Source organism: Halyomorpha halys, unplaced genomic scaffold (assembly GCF_000696795.3).
Source record: "Halyomorpha halys isolate HHAL.00 unplaced genomic scaffold, Hhal_1.1 Scaffold307.1, whole genome shotgun sequence".
In the NCBI taxonomy this organism is placed as follows: Eukaryota; Metazoa; Arthropoda; class Insecta; order Hemiptera; family Pentatomidae; genus Halyomorpha; species Halyomorpha halys.
Genome location: NW_027107991.1, coordinates 1335176 through 1355391, shown reverse-complemented (window position 1 = coordinate 1355391; position 20216 = coordinate 1335176). Strand labels below are relative to the sequence as shown.

Here is a 20216-nt window from a genome sequence, read left to right as displayed (position 1 = left end):
GGCATCTACCTCATTTTAAATAATCATAAAAAATTATAAAAGGAAGGTGGTCTGGGTTCGGTCAAAAGAACCCAAACTATTTTTGAGTAAAATAGAGACTAAGTATCGTGGTGATTAGTGGAATCGTGTTGAAGTTATTGTAATTTTTGGGAGGTATCCCCCTCTCGTGTGAGGCATATATATATATATATGTATATTAGAACTGATTGCTGTACAGGGTTTTTTCAATGCCTTGTTTTGATTCTTCAAATTATCTACCTAGGTTTGAGGTTTATCAGACTTATCAATATTTTGTAAAATCAGTAATGCAATATTTGTCTTTTGTGTTAAATGTATATTAGAACTTTCTGTTTGAGTGAGTTGGGAGTGGGTTAGTACTGATAAGTCGCTCCCCTAGAGCTACGATCTTATGATATTCATTTATCATATATATTGAATTTTTAAATTAAAATTCCTTTTAGTTTTTTGATAAAAGATCGATTCAATTCTTGTTCTCTTTCATTCTCTGTAACATTAAACATTGAGAACATATTCAGAAAAAAGATTATGTTGGTTTTAGATGACTGGATTTTACATTACAAGTTATGGATCTAGTTTTTTTTTTTTTTTTTAATTTGTTTAAAAAATAGCTCTATTCGTTTTATTTGTAATAGTTATGAGTTTATCAGAAATTGTTTTTATTATGTGAATTTTTACCATTATTTTATTTTATTTATTTCTACCTCTCCTGCCTTGAGCAATACAGGTGTGCATCAGCAGTTCTATGTCACACATGTATTCATAGCATCGAACTACTGCTAATAAACCAATTTACAATCTTTACAATAAAATTTGCATGTTCAATTTTCGTCCGTCCCCTGGCCTTCTAAGGGCTGTTCTTCTTCTTTGACGAAGATTGGAGTGGGCTGGTCCAACAATAGTTTTCTAACCGTATACAAATTCCTTGTAATACGGGTAGTTTCCTTCGGTTTTAGCTGAGGAAAATCGTCCTCTGTAAGGGCGTAGAGTCAGGTTTCCCTCAGCAATCTGGCCTGTAGTGCATCAGAGGGAGTGCAGTCCATGACGGTGCATTCAGCGGTCTCACGAACACCACCAACTAGGGCAAGGGGGTCGACATCCATCCCGTGGCTCTGAAGCTTGGCTCAAAATTCCCCGTACCCCGTGAGGAATTGAGAGAGCCAGTAGTCCGGGAGAACCCGCTTCTATAAGTGAATTTTTAGTAGGCTCATATTGCCTTAATTTTATGTTTTATATATATTTATCAGATATGTACAATTATTAACAAAAGTTTCGAAGTGGATTCCACCTTTTACCGTTGTTTTACTTTCTCTCTTCCGAAGGTTAGGAAGCTTAGAATTCATGCAGAAAATAAATAAAAAAATTTTACGCAATCGAGAACTTGAATATAAAAAAACTTCCCAACTTTTTTATTTATTTTTATTTTCAAATCCTCTTTATTGATATATAATTACAATTACAAATATATAATAATACAGAGTATATATACATATTACATACTGACTTCCCAACTTTTTTTTTTTTTTTCTGACCTCCTAGAAAAATAAGAACAATAAATTAATTATATACAAAGAAATAAGTGTATATATACAGGTAGGTAATATCTTGGATTGCCAGTGTGGCATTATAAGATAGGCTGCCGGGTCCGCTGAAGGCGGTGTCATCAATGATGGCATGAGTCTGCCGTGAGCGTACTAGGAATAGGCTGATGACTTCCCAACAAAGGTCTCTTGTTTCTTTATCGGTGTATAGTCAAATATATGTAACGGGTATGGCATCTGCTATTGTTTATTTCGTTTTGATGAAATTTTTGAGGGATTGGGTTTGAAATTCAGAAGTAAAATTAATTGTGAGTGTCAAAACTTGCAAAACCACTGTTTTTGTATTGTTTGTTTGTTTGTTAGTATTGAAAGGGCGTTTAACAGCCTGGCCATCAACGCCCGTTGGTTGTTGGCTTTGGTAAGTTGTTCCATAGTCATAGCTTTGGTATGCTGTACCTGTTTTTGTATTTATGACGTAATTATTATTAATAGAGAAGCTAAAGTAAGAGCAATTTCTAATTACAATGTTATTTTATTGTAATTACTTTCTCTCCAACCCTGACTTGGGGAAGGGGTTAGCCAGATCAGTGTTACCTACTTGAGAGGAAGCCAAGGCCTCCGATGTACATTTCCAAGGCGGCAATGACACCACTACTCCGAGAGTATTCCTTTTGGCACGACCCTTTATTTATCCTTCTGCGTTTTTAGTCTTTAACCTTTGTAATAGAACTGTGGTTTAGTTTTTTTAGTGATAAATTTTTCGTACAATAAAATTTTGTTATATTTTTCTGAGATGTATGTTATGAACTCAAAAGGGTCTTGATGTCCAAAACTATTTCGTCATCTACCCCTGCAGAATTAACTATAAGAAGATTTGTAAAAATGTAAAATACAATTTAAGATAATAAAAGCAAGCTGCGGTAAAAAAAACTCAAATAAAAAATTAACTATTTATTATGAGCTAATGTTTCGGCTCACGTTTAGGGCTAAAAAAGATAAAAATTACAAATAAATTATGGTACAGTTAAAAATAATAATGATTACAAAGTAAAATATCTGAAAGTTTATATAAAAATTAAAAAAGCAAATAAAATAAAATAAGATCTAAAGTGAAAAATTTAAATAAAAAAGAAATACAAAAAAATTATTTGACATATAATGAAAAGGGAAATAATTATTATTATAACATCTTGTGAATGAAAGCTACTCTTCCTTGTTTTAATTATTTTATTTTATTTCATTAAAAACAATAACAGCGTTTCGGGGTTGTCACCCCATCTTCAGATATCTGATTGAACCATCTTTCAAAATTACGTTTTGTGTTCTCCTTATTAGTCTTATAATACTGACAATAACATATTGTTTTCAATAATATAAACATTAATAATAAAAAATACCACCATATTATAAATAAGATCTGATTATTTATAATATTTTGCTTTTTTTAAATATATAATATGGTATTGTTAGCATTATAAGACTAATAAGGAGAACACAAAATGTATTTTTAAAAGATATTTTAATCAGCTACCTGATGATGCGGTGACAAAACCGAAACGTTGTTATTGCTTTTAATGAAATAAAATAAAATAATTAAAAACAAAGAAGGGTACTTTTCATTCACAAGATCTAATTAAAAATAAAACTATTCCAGTAGAAGATATGTCTATAAGGAAATAATTATGAAAATAAGAAACAAATTTTTCCTTGTACCATTTCATACAGTTTAGACTAAGTATCGTGGTGATTAGTGGAATCGTGTTGAAGTTATTGTAATTTTTGGGAGGTATCCCCCTCTCGTGTGAGGCGAAAATTTTGAGTAAAAAATTTTTTTTTTGTTGCACCGAAAATTCATATTTTTAGTTTTTTTCGAAGTGCGAAATACGATCATCAACTTTAAATAATTTCATTACTCTTATTATGTTATTGTGAGGTAATAATGTATCAATCGATTGTGAGGTGATAATAAAAAAAAAACGCCAATAACCTCTTCCAATTTTGTAGGCTAAAAAAATTTCAACCTAGACGCCTTGTCAGATTGGTTTTTAGCGTCCTCAAAAACCCCGAGATACGAGTTTTCATGTAAGACTAAGCATATTTCACACAGCCGGTTCAAACAAAATATATTTACTGAAACCTTTATATGGGTGCACTATTTGTGAATAATTCGGACCGACTTAAGTTGCGAAGTTGGCCAGGTTAAATCCCGTGGGACTAGAAATCAATGGATAGACCTTGACAAAGATTTATCATTTACAAGGTTTGTAGATTTCTAACGTGAAGATATAATTACCTAGCCAGGTCAATGAACTATTTATTTGCACTAGCAACTAGGAGTTATAATTTTTTCTAGCTCTAGCCTAAATTATATTTACCTAGCTCTGGTTTCTTTGGTCTATCGAATTTTCAGGTAAATATTTCTTTGCAAATAACAACATGATGTGGAGGGCATCTACCTCATTTTAAATAATCATAAAAAATTATAAAAGGAAGGTGGTCTGGGTTCGGTCAAAAGAACCCAAACTATTTTTGAGTAAAATAGTATATATAAAATAAATGAAAATAGTTTATAAAACTATTTATTCCATTATTTTTCTACTTTTTTATTTTATTATTATTTCTAATTTAATCAATTGGCTAATACCTTTTTGTAATTATTTTTTTCTATACAATTTTCACTTTACGTCTTATTTTTAATTTTTATATAAATTTTCACACATTGTAAATCAATTTCAGCCATACTTTACTTTATTTTTATTTTTTCTATCTATTCTCTTAATTTTTACATTATTTTAGTTGTGTGCATCTTTTTTATTGCCCTGTGGGGCGAAACGAGTAGTTTGAAAACTATTTTTTGTTCCTATTTGACCGATCCCTTGACCATCTGCTTCTTAAACTATTTCACAAAATAAAAAGATTAATCTTCTGACTGAAAAACACTGTATATGTTATTTTTATTTATTATTAAATGGTAAAATTACAAAATTGAGCAAAATGTGATATGAAACTTAGATCGGTAAATTTTCTACAGACAAGACCTTACGTCTAACAGTAACAGATAAAGATATGTAGAAAGCGGGCATTGTAAGTTGTTAATTACTCCTTAGTAGTTGCAATGAAGGAGTAATAATGGGGTAATGAAAGATGTTGCTATTGCGGCAATAAATTACCCACTGGCAACAATCATGATAGTCTTATCAGCTTAGGAAAGAGCTGTTCGTGTCTGTCGTATCGCCTCGCTCTGAGTCATCCAGTTGTATTACGATTTCTTATCGTGTCTTTTTTTAATTGATAAGCGGAAGTACATCAAGTATATCATAGTTTTTAATTATATCAATGTTATTATTTTGTTCGAGACTGGTAGGTTTATAAAAAAAATATTAAAGTTTTAATAATTTTAACAATGACTTAATAAATTAAGAGGAGGCCATAAATAAATAATTAATTAAAGGTTTAAAAAATAAATATTACATTGAGAGAGAGTGAGGGAAAGAAGAGGGAAATGGGTTACAGCGCACGAATTCAATATTTTGTTACATCGATACTGTTTATACAATAAACTATGATCGCTTTTCATCTCTTTTTATGAATTGGGTTTTACCTAAGTTTATCTTACTAGAAAAATGGTCTAAACTTCCAACTAATTGCAAGAGACTCATTTATAGGACTATGATAAGGAATATCTGGACTGAACGGAGTTGAGCTTTGGAGCTCCGCCAAACTATCGAATTCCTCTCGTATTCTTACAATCAAAAATCCTTCGTAAAATTCCTAATGCTTCTTACTTTGTCAAAAATCAAGTCACCCATTTTGCTGATTTGGCTAGAACCAGCTACCAATCCTTCTATGGTAGAATTCCTAACCACTCAAACCCACTTGTTTCTGACCTGGCTTTTCTTTTATTACCTGATATTCCTCCTTGGCGTATACAAAGAAGATGGCCACGAGATCTCTAGAAATGTTATTGGAGTTCTATCAGTGGGTAGATTCTCCACATGTCCGTATCATTTCTTTTTTGTAACTAACATCACATTGCCTCTGTATATATTTTAATAAATTTGTAAATAACAATAAATAAAAAAAAAACTATGCTTATAATCCTCTATATAACTGCTTTTATGTTTCATATTGTGATAGAGATTCTTTTTCCTTATTTTTGCAGACGCTGAAGAAGGCCCTCCACCACGTGGACATCCCAACCAGGAAGGCCACCTTCGCGATGGCCTGCTTCTGGGCCCCTGACGCACTCTACGGTTCCACCGTCGGGGTGATCAGGACCAGGGTGGGATACTCGGGCGGCACCAAAGTCAACCCGACCTACAGGGATCTGTGAGTACTAAAATTCCTATGCAGAATGGATATTATTTATCTTTAACCATAAAGTGGGAAAAGCTAAAATTTCCATAGCCCTATACCGAATCTCTTTACTTAAAGAAAAAAAGGATAAAAAGAATGGCAAAATCTTTATGGCTGGGAATTTCAAATAAAAGGAAGAGATTATTTTCAAGTCCAGTCGTCAGTTTTAAATCTTGCACCTTAGTTTAGCCCGAACCTGAGACTCGACCGAAAAGATGTCGTAACAATAAGAAACAAAAATCGTGGGTGCACAAAGAAATACCTAATTCTCTTGAAAATAAAAAAATACAAGAATTTTCATACATGTAAAGCGCAGGAAAAACCAAGTCACATTCTATTGAAATGAAAGAAATATATAAAAGAAAGAGAAGAACTTCAATTATCATCTGAAGAAGATACATTTCTAAGAAAAATGGGCAAATAAAATATCAAGAATATCGTAATGTTTTTATAAAAAATCAGTTCAGAATTTAGTAAAGGGAAACTCAGAAACAAGAATTTGTATATACAATTTTTTTTTTTTCATTTTTTAATTGATTTTTAATATTCTTTTTTTTTTACTAGATGTAAATTTTATTTTTCTGCTTGATAAGCAGCAATAATTTCAACCTTATTTGAATGATAATTTTGATCTGCGGTCGATTTTCCCGTGTACAGGAGGATTACTTAATTTAAGTATAAAACCATGGATGTAGGATGGTATTGATAACTGCCCGGTCTGTAACTCCGAAGAAAAGATACCATTCACTAGTGAAATTAGAATAATTAACAAGAAACATTAATAAGAAAGAATAAGAGCAGGGGGACTTACTTTCCAGAATAATTACTCAGTTTATTTAAAGACTCTAAGAGAGCTCTTAGCAACTATGTACGGCTGGCTACACTGGAAAGATCTCAGTTGGTTAATATTTGAATGAATAAATACCACAGTTTGTAACAAGTTTGATGACATTGTTTTGTTTCTTTTTTAACATAAGTACCATAATGTTGTTTTATAATGATGTACATTTTAATAGCATTGTTTTTAAAGCATATAACATTTTTTTTAAGTTTAGTTATTTGTATGTTTTAGTTAAATTATTTGAAAATGGGGACGACCATGTTGGGTTTTATTGTAGTTTTTACTATATTTGAAATATTTATATAATTTTTATACTTTTGAATTAATTTACTGTTGTGTGATGGAAATTTTGTTTTTTTTTAGAATTGAAATAATGAAAAAATTAAACAAATTTAAAGAACGATAAACAGCTAAAAAAAAAAAAAATTAAACTGTGTAATGAAAGAAATAATAGATAATAAAAAGGAAAAATGAATCATGTATATATTTAGTACATAATGCAGAAATATTTAACAATTTAAAAATAATTACACTGTGACTATATATATTAATAGGAACAAAAAAAAAAAAGTGCTTCACTGGTCATATGTATGCTGTGTATGAGGCATCCAAATGAAGTTGGCCAGCTCAACATTTTTAATAGTGTTTATATCACTGGCGGACGGATATTATTTCCATTGTTTGTATGTTCTTGATTATTTAAATAGGTCCATTTTTTGTATTTTTAAAAATAGATAAACACATCTCAATTATTCAGATAGCAATAATTTACTCTTATAATGAATAAAATATTGTATGAACTTAGCCAAAATAGATTTAGTGACAAATCTTGATGGTCATTTAATTAATTAAAAAAAAAAAATTGGCAGATCATTTAAGGAAAATAATACCATGCCAAACTTATAAAAATATATCAAAAATGTATCTAAATACTATGTAAAACTGTAAAATATACTTTTAGTTTTATTCCATCAACACCCAACGTCACCGAGTGCTTAAAAAGTGGGTTAATGTTGTTTAAATAATTAAGCTGATCCAAACAATTGCAGTTTATTGAGGGACTGTGCCTATTGCCATTTATTAATGCACTATGCACTTATTGATACTCTATTAAGATATCTATTAGGGATTCCAGTTCCTGTCAATTGACACTCCAATTGAGCTCTCAATTTCCTAGTTAGGGGTCATTGAATCCATGACAGCTTCCTTCGTCCTATCTAACCTCTTTATCGTTACGTCTTCGAGCTCTTGTTCTTTATCCTATACCAGAAGGATGTGATTCTGTGATAAATAAAATAAATTTTAAAAATTGCGATCAAATGGATATAGGAGAAACCTAAAAAAAAAAACTCAAAACCAGGTTGAATCAACATGAAAATAATTTTTAAAAATCGAAATTCATAGCATAAAGAAAAATCAAAATTTTGTTTTTGATTCTTAAAATAATATGATCTTAGAAAATGGTAGAATAACCAAAAATAGAAAATCGAAAGAGGTTAAATATATAAAAAAATATATTAAAAACTCTGTTAATTACAAAAACACGAATATGAATTATGCGTGTGTAATAAAAGAAATTACAGTTACTGATTGATAGATAGATAATAATATTATTTGTCAAAGAAAATGTTTTGTACAAATATACAGCAAATAGTCACTAAGCTTCGTGCAATACTTTAGAGTCTGGCACATCAAGTAAAATATTAAAAGTACAATGATATTACATAATTAAGGAACAACAAAAGATAATAATACTAATAAATATAAAAGTTATTCTAACAAATATTAAATATATATAGTAAAGTATATAAGTATACAAAAATGTATAAGTTAAAGTATATTTAAATTTTATTATTAAAATTATACTACTAAATATTAAACCGTAGTATTACATAATTATGGGAAAAAACAAAAATAACGTAATAACAATATTATAAACAAAGATTATACCTTTTTTGATTTAAAGATTGATATATACACTGGAAAAGTTGGGATTCTATGTGGGCTGAGACTCCACAGGCTCCGCACACACAAAAGTGGGAAAGTGCCACAAGGGGAAGCAGAAAAGAAAAGTGGTTAGTACAAGAGTGTGAACCGGACATTCCCACTTAACACATGTTCACTTAATCACAAAAGAGGACCAACCTAAATGCCAAAAATATAATTGAATAATACACATCACTTCAAAAGTAATGAAATACCTCGTTCCAGAGAATTTGTTCTAGCAGAAGACTCAGCAGAATCCCTAGAAAAAATCATAAAAGTTCTGAAAGAAACCCAATTATATTCTAAATATAAATTACCGGCAACGACCAGCGTAATCGATAAAGGAAAACATTCTATATTAAATATTCATGCATAAAATGCCAAAGACAAGAAGATAAATAAAGTAAAAAGGGCATAATAACCAAGAAGTTGATCGCCTAGAATATAACTGTAATCTAATCTATATTGGAATATATCATTATATATGCTGTTTGGTTTATCTACTCTGTCTCTATGTTTTGCTGGTCACAAGTGCATGTTATATACTGTCTCCGATGTTTTTCTCTATATTTATTAAATCTAATTGTTATTTTTATTAAATATCTACACCTCATTATAAATTGGTTTCATTTGTCTTAAGCAATAAAGTCTATTTTCCATGTGAAGTTTGATGTTTTCTTGACTGCTAATTCTTAATAGACTGATATATCTTTTTTTTGAAGTTGACCCTGTACGACATGTCTGGAGTAATAATATTTAAATTTGATATAAGTCGCGTTCTTAATACCCAGGAATGGGTTATGATTTTTCATATTGTCATCTTCTTGATTTTTTCATGTAGATTCTTGTGCACAAACTATAGGTGCTACTATAGTCTTCTTAATATGTCTAGATATATTTTACCTGTAATAAAGGTTTAAAAATTTGAAAAAGTTATAAAATCATAATAATTTCAAGTTATGTAAACCCAGAATTTCATGAAAAAAAAAAAATGGAAATTCATGAAGCATCGGTTTACTCTCGTAATTTTTCTGTCCCAATTCAACAGTGTAACATTTCAAAAAATGGTTATTTTGGGATATACATGTTATCTTAGTAATAAGGGTAAGATCTACACAGCTCAAGACTGTAATATCTCCAAATATTTTTTTAACTTATTTTTTATGACATATGTTTTACTGTAGAAATCTTATTTTATTATTTTTTTTCTCACCCTTCTATTTTATTATCTCAAACTAAAACCAATTCATGATGCAAAAATAAGAATATTTTTACATAACAAACAATCATTCTTTCTTTGCCTGAAGGATATTTTAAGGTTGGTTCTGGGATCCGCTGTGTGCAGGGGAGCACTGTGGCGCTTACACGCCGTCTGCGTGGTCACGGGTGGCACGTTGTATGTATATATATATATTTTTGTATAGATCTTATCCTTATAGCTAAGATTATAAGCGTATCTCCAAATAACAATTTTTCGAGATGATACACTGTTGGACTGGGCAGCGATATTTATGTAGCTCAATGTAATGAAAAAAAAACATGAATATTCAAGTAATGTATTCTATGTTATTTTGTAATTTTATATATTTATTAATATTATGGTAATTATTTATCAAATTATTTGTCCTTAGTGGGGACCACACGGAAGTAATCGAAATTGATTACGACCCAAATATGATCGAATTTGAAACTCTGCTTAAACTGTTCTGGGAAAACCACGATCCGACGGCAAAAGCTAAAATCCAGGTGAGCTAGCTATATGAAGTATACTATTTATTATATATTATAAATATTTCTCGTATTGTTTTATGTAAATATAAAGAATAATACCGTAAGGATATTCCCAAATTGAACAATCAAATGATGTAGTCTAGAATAGAAGTGCTCAACTCGAGTCGCGCGTGTCCAATGCGGCATAATGTGTTCGGAAACTCGCCATAGTTTGTCTTCCTAAACATAAAAAATATTTATTAATTACTTACTACGCCACGGTTATTAGTTCGAGAAAAACATTTAAAAATTATCTCATGCCCTGTCAGCGTTTTCAACACAATTATCTTTAAAGAAATAAGTTTTTATTCAAAACATCTTTATCTCCCGATTGAAAAACTGTATATTTACGATATCGAAATGTTTTCAAAACAGAAAAATATGCGCTGAAACGATTTTTGAAACCCTAGCAATTTTATGTGTGTTACACAACACGAAGACACATTAACAGTGCATTGATCTGTCACAAATTTCTACAATACATTTACTACATTAAACATTGTTCACTAATATTTCTCTATTCTTCCCAAATATTCAGAGGTACATCAATTAACTCTTACTTATCTTATGTACAACTTAAAAAATAAATAAAAAGGATCTTCTCCCTCATGTTTTTTTAAAAATTAAATACCCATAAACAAAAAGTGGGTACCCTGATTAAATTTTTTTAATTAAATATTCTTTTGTATTTTTCGAATTCCTCGTTTCAAATTTAAAGATGCATCTGTTACTAAGTAATTAAGAAAGTCTTGTAGTCTATCATAACGTTATAGTTTTATCAAATTTACTTGTATAAAACTGATGAAAAATAGTTATATAATTGTATTATATTAAGAAGGCAATATGAGGTATCAGTAAGGCAGTTGTTAGCTTCAATGACATTGCCACCTTTGGATGTGTTACTGACCCGGTTTACTTTCATTTCCAGTATTCCTCCTTCATCTTCTATCACGATGAAGAACAGAAGAAGATCGCGGAGAAATCCATCGCCGAACAGCAGAGCAACTTTCAGAAGCCAATCCTCACCCTGATCAGGCCCGTACAGAAGTTCTATGACGCCGAAGAGTGAGTATTTTTATAAAAATGTAGTTAGCAAATTTTGAATTTTTTTTTTTCAATCAAGAAAAATCAATATTTCTTAGAAATACTATACCTAATTCTGAAAATATTCGAATCGCAAGACTTCTGTTTAAGTGAATTTTTAATTTTTTTAAATTAGTAAACTTAAACAAATATTTATTAACATACATAAATTTCTAAATGGAATTTGTATATTAATTAAGTTAGCGCAGACCGTCATCAATAATAACTGCATAGGAATACTAATTAACTGCAGGGGCATCTTTAAACAAGTTGGTTCTCCGTGACGTAAAGAAATGGAGGCTCTTTGTGTTATAATATTTATCAACCAAAATAAATAGTGTTTTTATTGAAATTATTATTTTGTATAATATTTGAAAGGTAACAAATACATTTTTTTATACATAAAAATACATCGGGTAAATCAGTTAGATCAAAATGGAGTGATACAGGCTTATAGAGAAACTACCCATAGGTAGCATTCTAATAATATTTCTACACTAGAGATGTCTCGAGGTTATCTTCTTTTCAAGTACCTCCGAGGATTGTCAGGAATAAAAGAAGAAGCAAGGGTTCGAAACCTCTCTAGGTTTTGGTGGTTAGGGAGTTGTATTATAGTTAAAGAATTGATATTTGATTCGGGCTAGATCGGTTATATATGAAACATTAAGATCTTTATGGATGATTTTATTTGTGACGAAGTAAGGAGAGTTGAGGATTTTGGATTGCAAGGATTGGATAAGAGAGAAATTAGAAGATTTAGCGGAGCCCCAAAGCACAACAAATACATTTAAAAGCAAAGTTATGCCATTTACCCAATTACTCAGTTAGATCGCAGTACCTAGTGTTGTTAATTAATTGTTAAACAAAAACTTGTTGAACTTTTATTTATTTTGAGTTAACAACTAAAATTTTTTTCTTACAAGGGAAAATCTCAGTAGGATGGAGTATCTGTTATTCAATCCGAATTACACTACCAACCTTCTATATGAATAACATACCTTTGATATACCACTAACATAACATACCTTTGATATACCACTGACATAACATACCTTTGATATACCACTAACATAACATACCTTTGATATACCACTAACATAACATAACTTTGATTTGAGGAGAAGGTGATCGGGAGTGCGGTCATAGGGAAAAAAATATATACAGAAATAAACGAAACTTATTTATTTGTGTCAACGTTTCGACCTGAATTTCAGGCCTTCAGGGTCTCAACGAAGATGCCGTTAAAAGTGCGAGAGAACCTTTTACAATTTTTATTTGGTTTATAAAAATCCGAAATTATTTAACTTTTTTCTTTCTGGAATAGATATATCACGATTTCGTCTGTTCCACCAATGGTAAAATTTTATAAAATAAATTTGAAGTATGTCTTAAAGCAAATTTAATTGTGATTAAGATATAACGAAACCTTTTTTTTTGTTTACGATCAGACTTGAAGTTTTTTTTTTCAATTTTCAACAACTGTAACGGCCAAACAGCAAAGTGTGTCAAGTGTTTTGCGTTGTACCTGAAAATAAACTTGATGATGTTGGTAAAACTGAGGCAATTAGTAATATTTAATAAATGCCACTTATATCAAGGATTCTTTTATTCGCGAATTATAACAATTCTTAGCTGAAATTTCGCGTTATTTGGAATATTTCTGCCCACATTAATCCAAATACACGGTGGTCTGATTTATGTGGATTATTACATAATTTTACAAAATATATCAGGATCTTTGCGGAAACTAATCCCTCGGAAGTAGATATTTGGCAGGCTGTGGCAATGCCTCAGCTGAAATAAAGTTGGCATTGGCAAGGCTGAAGATGAGGTCATTGAATGTGGGTCGTGCGAAATATCAGCCAGCCTCTCTCGTGATTCTTATTTCAAAAACTGTGCCAGGGTCATTAGCTCGCCAAAATTTACATCGAGCACGTCCAATTTTTTTATTTATAAACTATTTCTGTCAACATAATTATGGCCAAAATAATACTCAAGGATTTCGTTTTTATTTCTTTTTGTGTAGTTGGCTTGTGTTCTGCTAAAATCAGATTATAAAATATTTTGAAAACAAATTATGAAGAAGATGGGGTCAGGGTTGTGGTCAATAAAGACATTTTTTTTCATGTTACTTATGTTGTCTTCGCTATTACAATTATATCAATGTTGATAAATTATTATTATCACGATCTATATAAAAAACAGTTGTTGATATCTAATTATTCTATATTTCTAAGTTTACACCTTTTTATTTAATATTCTTTACTTACTTCTTTTACAATTACTGTATTACACCTATATTTTATTCATTTTATTATCCTAACTGTACTTTGTATCATTCTAGCCAGAATACCTGCCTATAACTCCCTGATAAAGACCTGAAAATTAGGTCGAAACGTCGGTACAGATAAATAATCTTTTGTTTATTTGAGGTTTTTTTTGCTGACCGCATCCCCTCCCCCCCGACCATCTTCTCTTATATATTATTAGTTACGTATTTTGTCATTTAATTTATATTTAGTTTTTCCTAAATTGAAAAATTCTTATAATAATGATTATTATTATCATATTTTTATATCTCTTTCTTGTATTATTTTTCATTTTTTATTATATCTTCCTTATATACGCGTCGTATTTGAAATAGCCTCCTCCTCCACTCTTACCCTTTCGATATTCTATCAAAGTCCCTAAAGCTGTCAACTTGAACAGCCCTGATGAGTGGGGCGAAACTTAGGAAAATTAATAGTTGTTATTTATGTTTTCTGGTGACCATAACCCTGACTATCTTCTCCATAATTGGAAATTATAAAAATATAAATAATATATCGAAAACAGTTTTTATTATTGTCAAATCTCATCCAAATTTGATATGTCTTGACCAGTCACCAGATACACATTGTTTTATAAAAATTACAATCTCGAAACAGCCCAGTAGGTGGACAGTAGGCCTCAAAATAAAATTAAATGTCATTGAAGAAATCATATGAATAATATTAACACTAATCAAACTTGGGCAAATTTTGTTAGGAATAAATTACAAAGAAATCATATTTATTCATTACTTATGACGATAATTAATTGCTTTCAAATGTGACAGATTTTATTGCTTAACCATAAATAAAATAGTTTATAAGCTCAGTTGTCCTGGCAAGTGTTTAAAAAATAAATTAAACAGTACAGTTGTGTAGGATTGTAAAGTATTATTAAAACTTTGATTTTTATTTGTTCGTGAAAAAAGAAATTCAAAAACAAAAATGATTGTGTATTTTTTAACATCTTTATTAAACTGTAATACAGATAGATAAAATATGTAATGCTTTTTAGTTTGAGTTAAAAGAAATAAAAATTAAAAATCAGCTGTATACTTTGAAGTTCCTTTTAATCACAAAGACAATTTATTTTTCTAAACTTATTCATAGCTTGGATTCATTATATTCTGTTTAGGATAACAAAAAAATTATCTGTGCTCTTCTAAAGTAATCTAGCTGAAAAAGAGTTTGTTCTGATAAATTTTCTTTTGGCTTCTTCTATAATGTGTCAATTTTTTTCTAATATTCCCTCGTTTCTGAGATAATGTGAAATATTGAAAGTTTGTTGACCCTCCTTATGGCAAACAGTGATGTAAGAACTAAATACATTTTTTCTTATTTTTTTTCAATTCAATATATCAGATCACTTTATGTACTAGATCGGTTTTACAGATTATAAACAACAATAAAATATTTGTTTTTAGTTAAAAATAATTGAAACAATTTATTTATGTATTTTAATTATTATATAACTGTCATGGATTCATAGGTGTACATTAAAGGGTTATTTATAGATCCCAGATTTATTTATAACAAATAAAATTAACTAGCTAAAAGAAATTTTTAAAATTATTTCAATCAAAGGTGATAGATAAAGTCTAAGCTCTATTATAAGTTATTTCAATTGATTTAAAAATAATTATGAAGAAGATACTCAGGGGTGCGGTCACAAGAAAACAAAAATAGTTAACAACCACTTATTTGCCAACGTTTGTAGTGCTTCATCAAAAGCTTCACCAAAAGATACAAAAACAACTAAAAATATTTTGTGATAATAGAATAAAATACAAAAGGTAAATTAATGTAGGGTTAAAATTATGTTACTATAAGTAAAAATAAAATAATATAAAAATAAAAGAAAAGAAGAAATAAAATAGTATTAATATAAAATAGACAATGATAAGAAAATATAAAAAAAAATATGCAAACTATTAGGTTAAAAATGAAAAGTAGACAATAATATGTAAAAATAGAAAAGTAGAAATGAAAAAAAATTAACACACTAAAAACAGAAAATAAAGAAGTAAGTTAAGAATACATAAAAGTCGAGAAAGAAAAAATATTATATAATAAAACTAATATTTAGGATTTTAAAATAACATTATTATCAAATTATTATGTGCTTTCTTTACTTTCCTTCTTTGCTCATGGGTTGATATTTAAATTAGTTAAATTCAACAATACTTTTAGATCGTACTGAATATTTTTTTTTATTCTAGTTACCACCAGAAGTACAGGCTTCAACAACACCCATGGCTTTGTGAGCTTTTGGGAGTGAAAGGCGATTTACTCAAGAACAGTTACGTTGCCGCTAGATTGAATGGTTATGTTATTGGCTGCGGTGGAATCACTCAGTATGAACAAGAGCTACCTATCCTTGGGCTTGATGAGGCAGTTGGAGACTACGTTAGGAAATTGGTTATCAAATTTGAAGGTCAAGGGCTGATCTGCTGAGTTGTTGATGATCTTATTGACTTTGAATAATAAACTTTTTTCCAATTTAAAGTTTTAGAACATAATTATTACATTATTATTAATCAACTTGTTTCTTCTAAGTTATTAACTATGTTAAATAATCTAGCCTTTCTAAGATGCTATATAGGCCAGAAATAGTTCACTAATTGTAAATAAGTTGATTAGTATTTTATTTTTTAGATCTATAATTGTTGTTTTTATAAATGTTATTAAACTGGTTTATAATTATAAAAGTAATTACTATGATAAGAGAACTTTTTATATTTGAAAAAAATCTTGATCGAAAGACATCTGTTATTCTTGGGCTTAGTAAAGAAAATAATGTAATTATATTTACCATTCAACTAAAATGTTGAAAAGTGGGTAGAATGTTTGTAATTAAAAATATAACATTAGGTTGTTTTTTCAAGTATAACGTCACTAACATTGTATTTCATGTTTTTAAGTTTTCACTACTTTTTGTTTTTAATATAGAGCTATTCTAGTTGAGAAATTTTAATTATTTTTGTCATAATAATAAAGTATATGATAGTGAATAGTAGTTTTGGAAAAACTGTAAATGACAATAATAATTATTTATATACCAAAAATTAAAGCTAAAAATGCATTTCCCTCATTTACATTCCAGTATTTTATTTCCTATAGAAATGCATATAACAACATGTAATTTATTTTAGAATATTTTAATTTTATCTATTCCTTGTGGGATGGTAAAGATGATAAAAAATAAATAAATGAATATCATTATTTTTTTCTTTTTTTTTTCCTACTATCCACCTTATTTATTTTTTTATATATTCTTAATAATCCTAAAGCCATAATTAATTAAACCACATAACTGGAAGTTTAAGAATAAAAATTTATAAATAATAATAAAAATTATCCAAATAGTCTCAACTTTCTTTATTAAAACATATCACATGTTCAACGTTTCGGCCGATCCGGCCATTATCAAGGACAATCTTATTTTAGTATTCCAACCTCACATTTATTTATTAAAATTTTCAGGTTATTATACCCATGTCAATTAACCCAGTTAAAATAAAGCTATTTGTCACTATAGCATTTATTAATAATTTATATCCTTCACAATCCTTGTTTTTTACTATCAACAACTTATCATAAATCTGAATTTTTTTTTTTTAATTTCAATACTTTATTTATCGATAAATATTACAATGTGAGGGGTAGTGCAGGGCTCTTTGAAATCTCAGTGCACCCCTCTCACTGCGTGACTGGTAATGAGCCAGTGGAGGCTGAGTAAGTAACACTGAATATAGTGTGATAAGTTATTGATGATCGAACATGCAATATGTTTTATGATGAAAGTTGAGACAGTTTGGGCAATTTTTATTATTATTCATAAAAATACTAGTCTTGAGCAAGATAACAAAAATATATGAAGCATAAAATAAAATATATAAAATAAAAATGTATTTAAATGATTAAACCTATGCATGATTTTTTAAATACTGAATAGAACACTGCTATTTTGATACATTTTTTATAATAAAAAGACAATCGAAAGATTGATCACCATTTACTCTTCTAGTTTACTATTTCCATACAGAAAAGTAAAACAAAGAAAGATAACATTTAGTTTCAAGTAATCAGATTCCATCAATTCACCTTAGCATTCACTGACATGTAATTTTTTTTTTTACATATATACTTTGTGAGGCCATTTTAATTCCTTTATTTTTATAAATACTTTACTGCTTATATTGATTCTTAGAACCTCTTTGATTTTTTTTTTCCATAACCCTTATTTATGAATTTCATTTATGGTTTTTAGCATGAATATATATTCTGGTCCTGCACTGTTTCCTTCTTCTGTAGTGGCCTACATTTTAAGGAGTCTTTGACTTGTAATTTTGTTGTAGTGGGCGTTCTTCGAATTTTATAATGTGCTGGGGCACACATTTAAACTAAACCTAAAAAAAAAAAAAACTTATTCCCTAAATTCGTGTGCTACGTTTCTGGGGTACTAACTACGTGGCACGTCGTTTCTGAGTTTTTATCAGGTTCGTTGCCAACGCACCTGAGGGGGCGCTGGTGTAAGGGTCCTGAACAGTGGATTTCTTTGGTGCTGTAGGGTCCTCTACCTCTTTGAAGGTAAAAAATGACAATTTATGGAATTATCAATTTCTTTTCTATATTAAATATATGGGAATGAGGATTCTAAAACAATTTTATGCTCTCTGCTTTAATGAGTTTATATCTAACTTTAGAGGCAAGTCAAATTTTAAAAATAAATTAATAATGTAAGTAGACAAATACAAACATCTTTCTGAAATTGAAAAAAATAAAAATAATATTTTCAAAGAGATTACTGTACAGTCAGTTGGAATGACAGTCATTTAAAAGCTAGACTGATGTGACGGACTTGAATCATGAAGAACGCCCGTATATTATCAGTCTGATTGACGCATATTTGTATAAGAAATATCAAACAGTAAGGATCTTGAGAGGCTTTTTTTATTTGTAATAAACAGAAAATCTTGTTAGGCCATTATTTTGGCATTTAATTGCAAGAAAAAAGTTAACAAACGATATGAATTTGCAGCCTCCTGAATTTGAATCTTGAAATTATCTCTGTAATCCATTACTATTACCCCTACATGATCAATCTGAACGTCCACGTCTGTATTAAAGAGCTCAAGATTACAGGGGTAGTGGATATGCTGAGAATGAGTCGGGTGTTTCAATCAGAGAAGTATATTAAAATATTATTTTGCATTTTTCAATATGTCACTAGTGCAGAAAAAAGACTGAGTAATTAATTATTCTTAGAATAGTATCATTATTGTATAGTTGCATATTGTTATTAATGGGAAAATTCTACTTACATAAGTAAAGAAAATTCTAACAGCATAAAACCACCTTATAAGCAAGTACTTTCAGGGGATATTTAAAAATGGTTTATAAATTGATTTCTCCTGTCTATACTTTAACTGTTACAGCCACCAAAACCATTACGAACCAACTTGATGAATCTAGCTCCAGCAATATGAACTACTCATCTCACAGACATTGTAATTGATATATGTGTTGTTTCTTGTAAATAATTTAACTTGACTTGCATATAACCATTTATTATTATATTTCTAAATGCATTATTTGAATCAATAAATATTACAATAGAATCTTCTGATCCGATAAAAACTAATGTTTTACACGTGGTATCTTTTGATGGCATTTAATAGTCCACAGAGTTGACTAAGCACAAACTTGGCTAACCAAATTGTGAATTTCCATACTATTTATGTTATCACACTACCACATTTTGATGTTTTTTCTTTTCTTGTATACTTGTAAATGTGTATATAAGCAATAATTGTTCCTTTTTGTTAATTTTTTTTTTGTTCATCTGTGTTTGATTCTTTTTCATTTATGTTATTAGAAGTTAGTCACACTATGATTTATGAGATGATATATTTTTTTGTTTGGTCTGTTTCCTTTTATTTTTTATTATACATATTCTTTTAGATATTCCAGATATTATTTTTCTCAAATTTATTTATTATTTTAGTTATATTTTATATTGTTCTTTAAGTTTATTTTTATTTTTGTATAATACACTAAGGTACTAATGTCTCTTATCGATGCCTGAAATATTATTCTAAAGGGACTAGTCCCAGAATAAATAAAGAATTAGATTTATTTTTTATTAATATAGTTGTTTGAGAGTGGTTTAGTTTCTTTTTAAACAATTTTGATCTCTTTTCTCTCAACTTTATTCTTTTTAACATCCGACGTTTCGACCTCTCAGGTCATTCTCAAGGATTCCTTATTCTGTCTGTATTCCTTTTTTTTTCCTTAAAATTCATTAATGCC

At 29.2% G+C, this 20216-nt stretch overlaps 1 protein-coding gene across 1 annotated transcript in view; it reads left to right on the top strand.

Annotated features, from left to right (window-relative positions):
• The window catches only part of MsrA (methionine sulphoxide reductase A), a 32419-nt gene extending 15385 nt beyond the window's left edge, over positions 1-17034 (top strand). The window contains exons 2-5 of the mRNA XM_014421228.3: positions 5722-5888; positions 10374-10488; positions 11441-11577; positions 16124-17034. Of these exons, the coding sequence (XP_014276714.1) occupies positions 5722-5888; positions 10374-10488; positions 11441-11577; positions 16124-16358 (654 nt within the window). The 3' untranslated portion in view covers positions 16359-17034. The remainder of the gene's footprint in view (positions 1-5721; positions 5889-10373; positions 10489-11440; positions 11578-16123) is intronic.
• The last annotated feature ends 3182 nt before the right edge of the window (positions 17035-20216 follow it).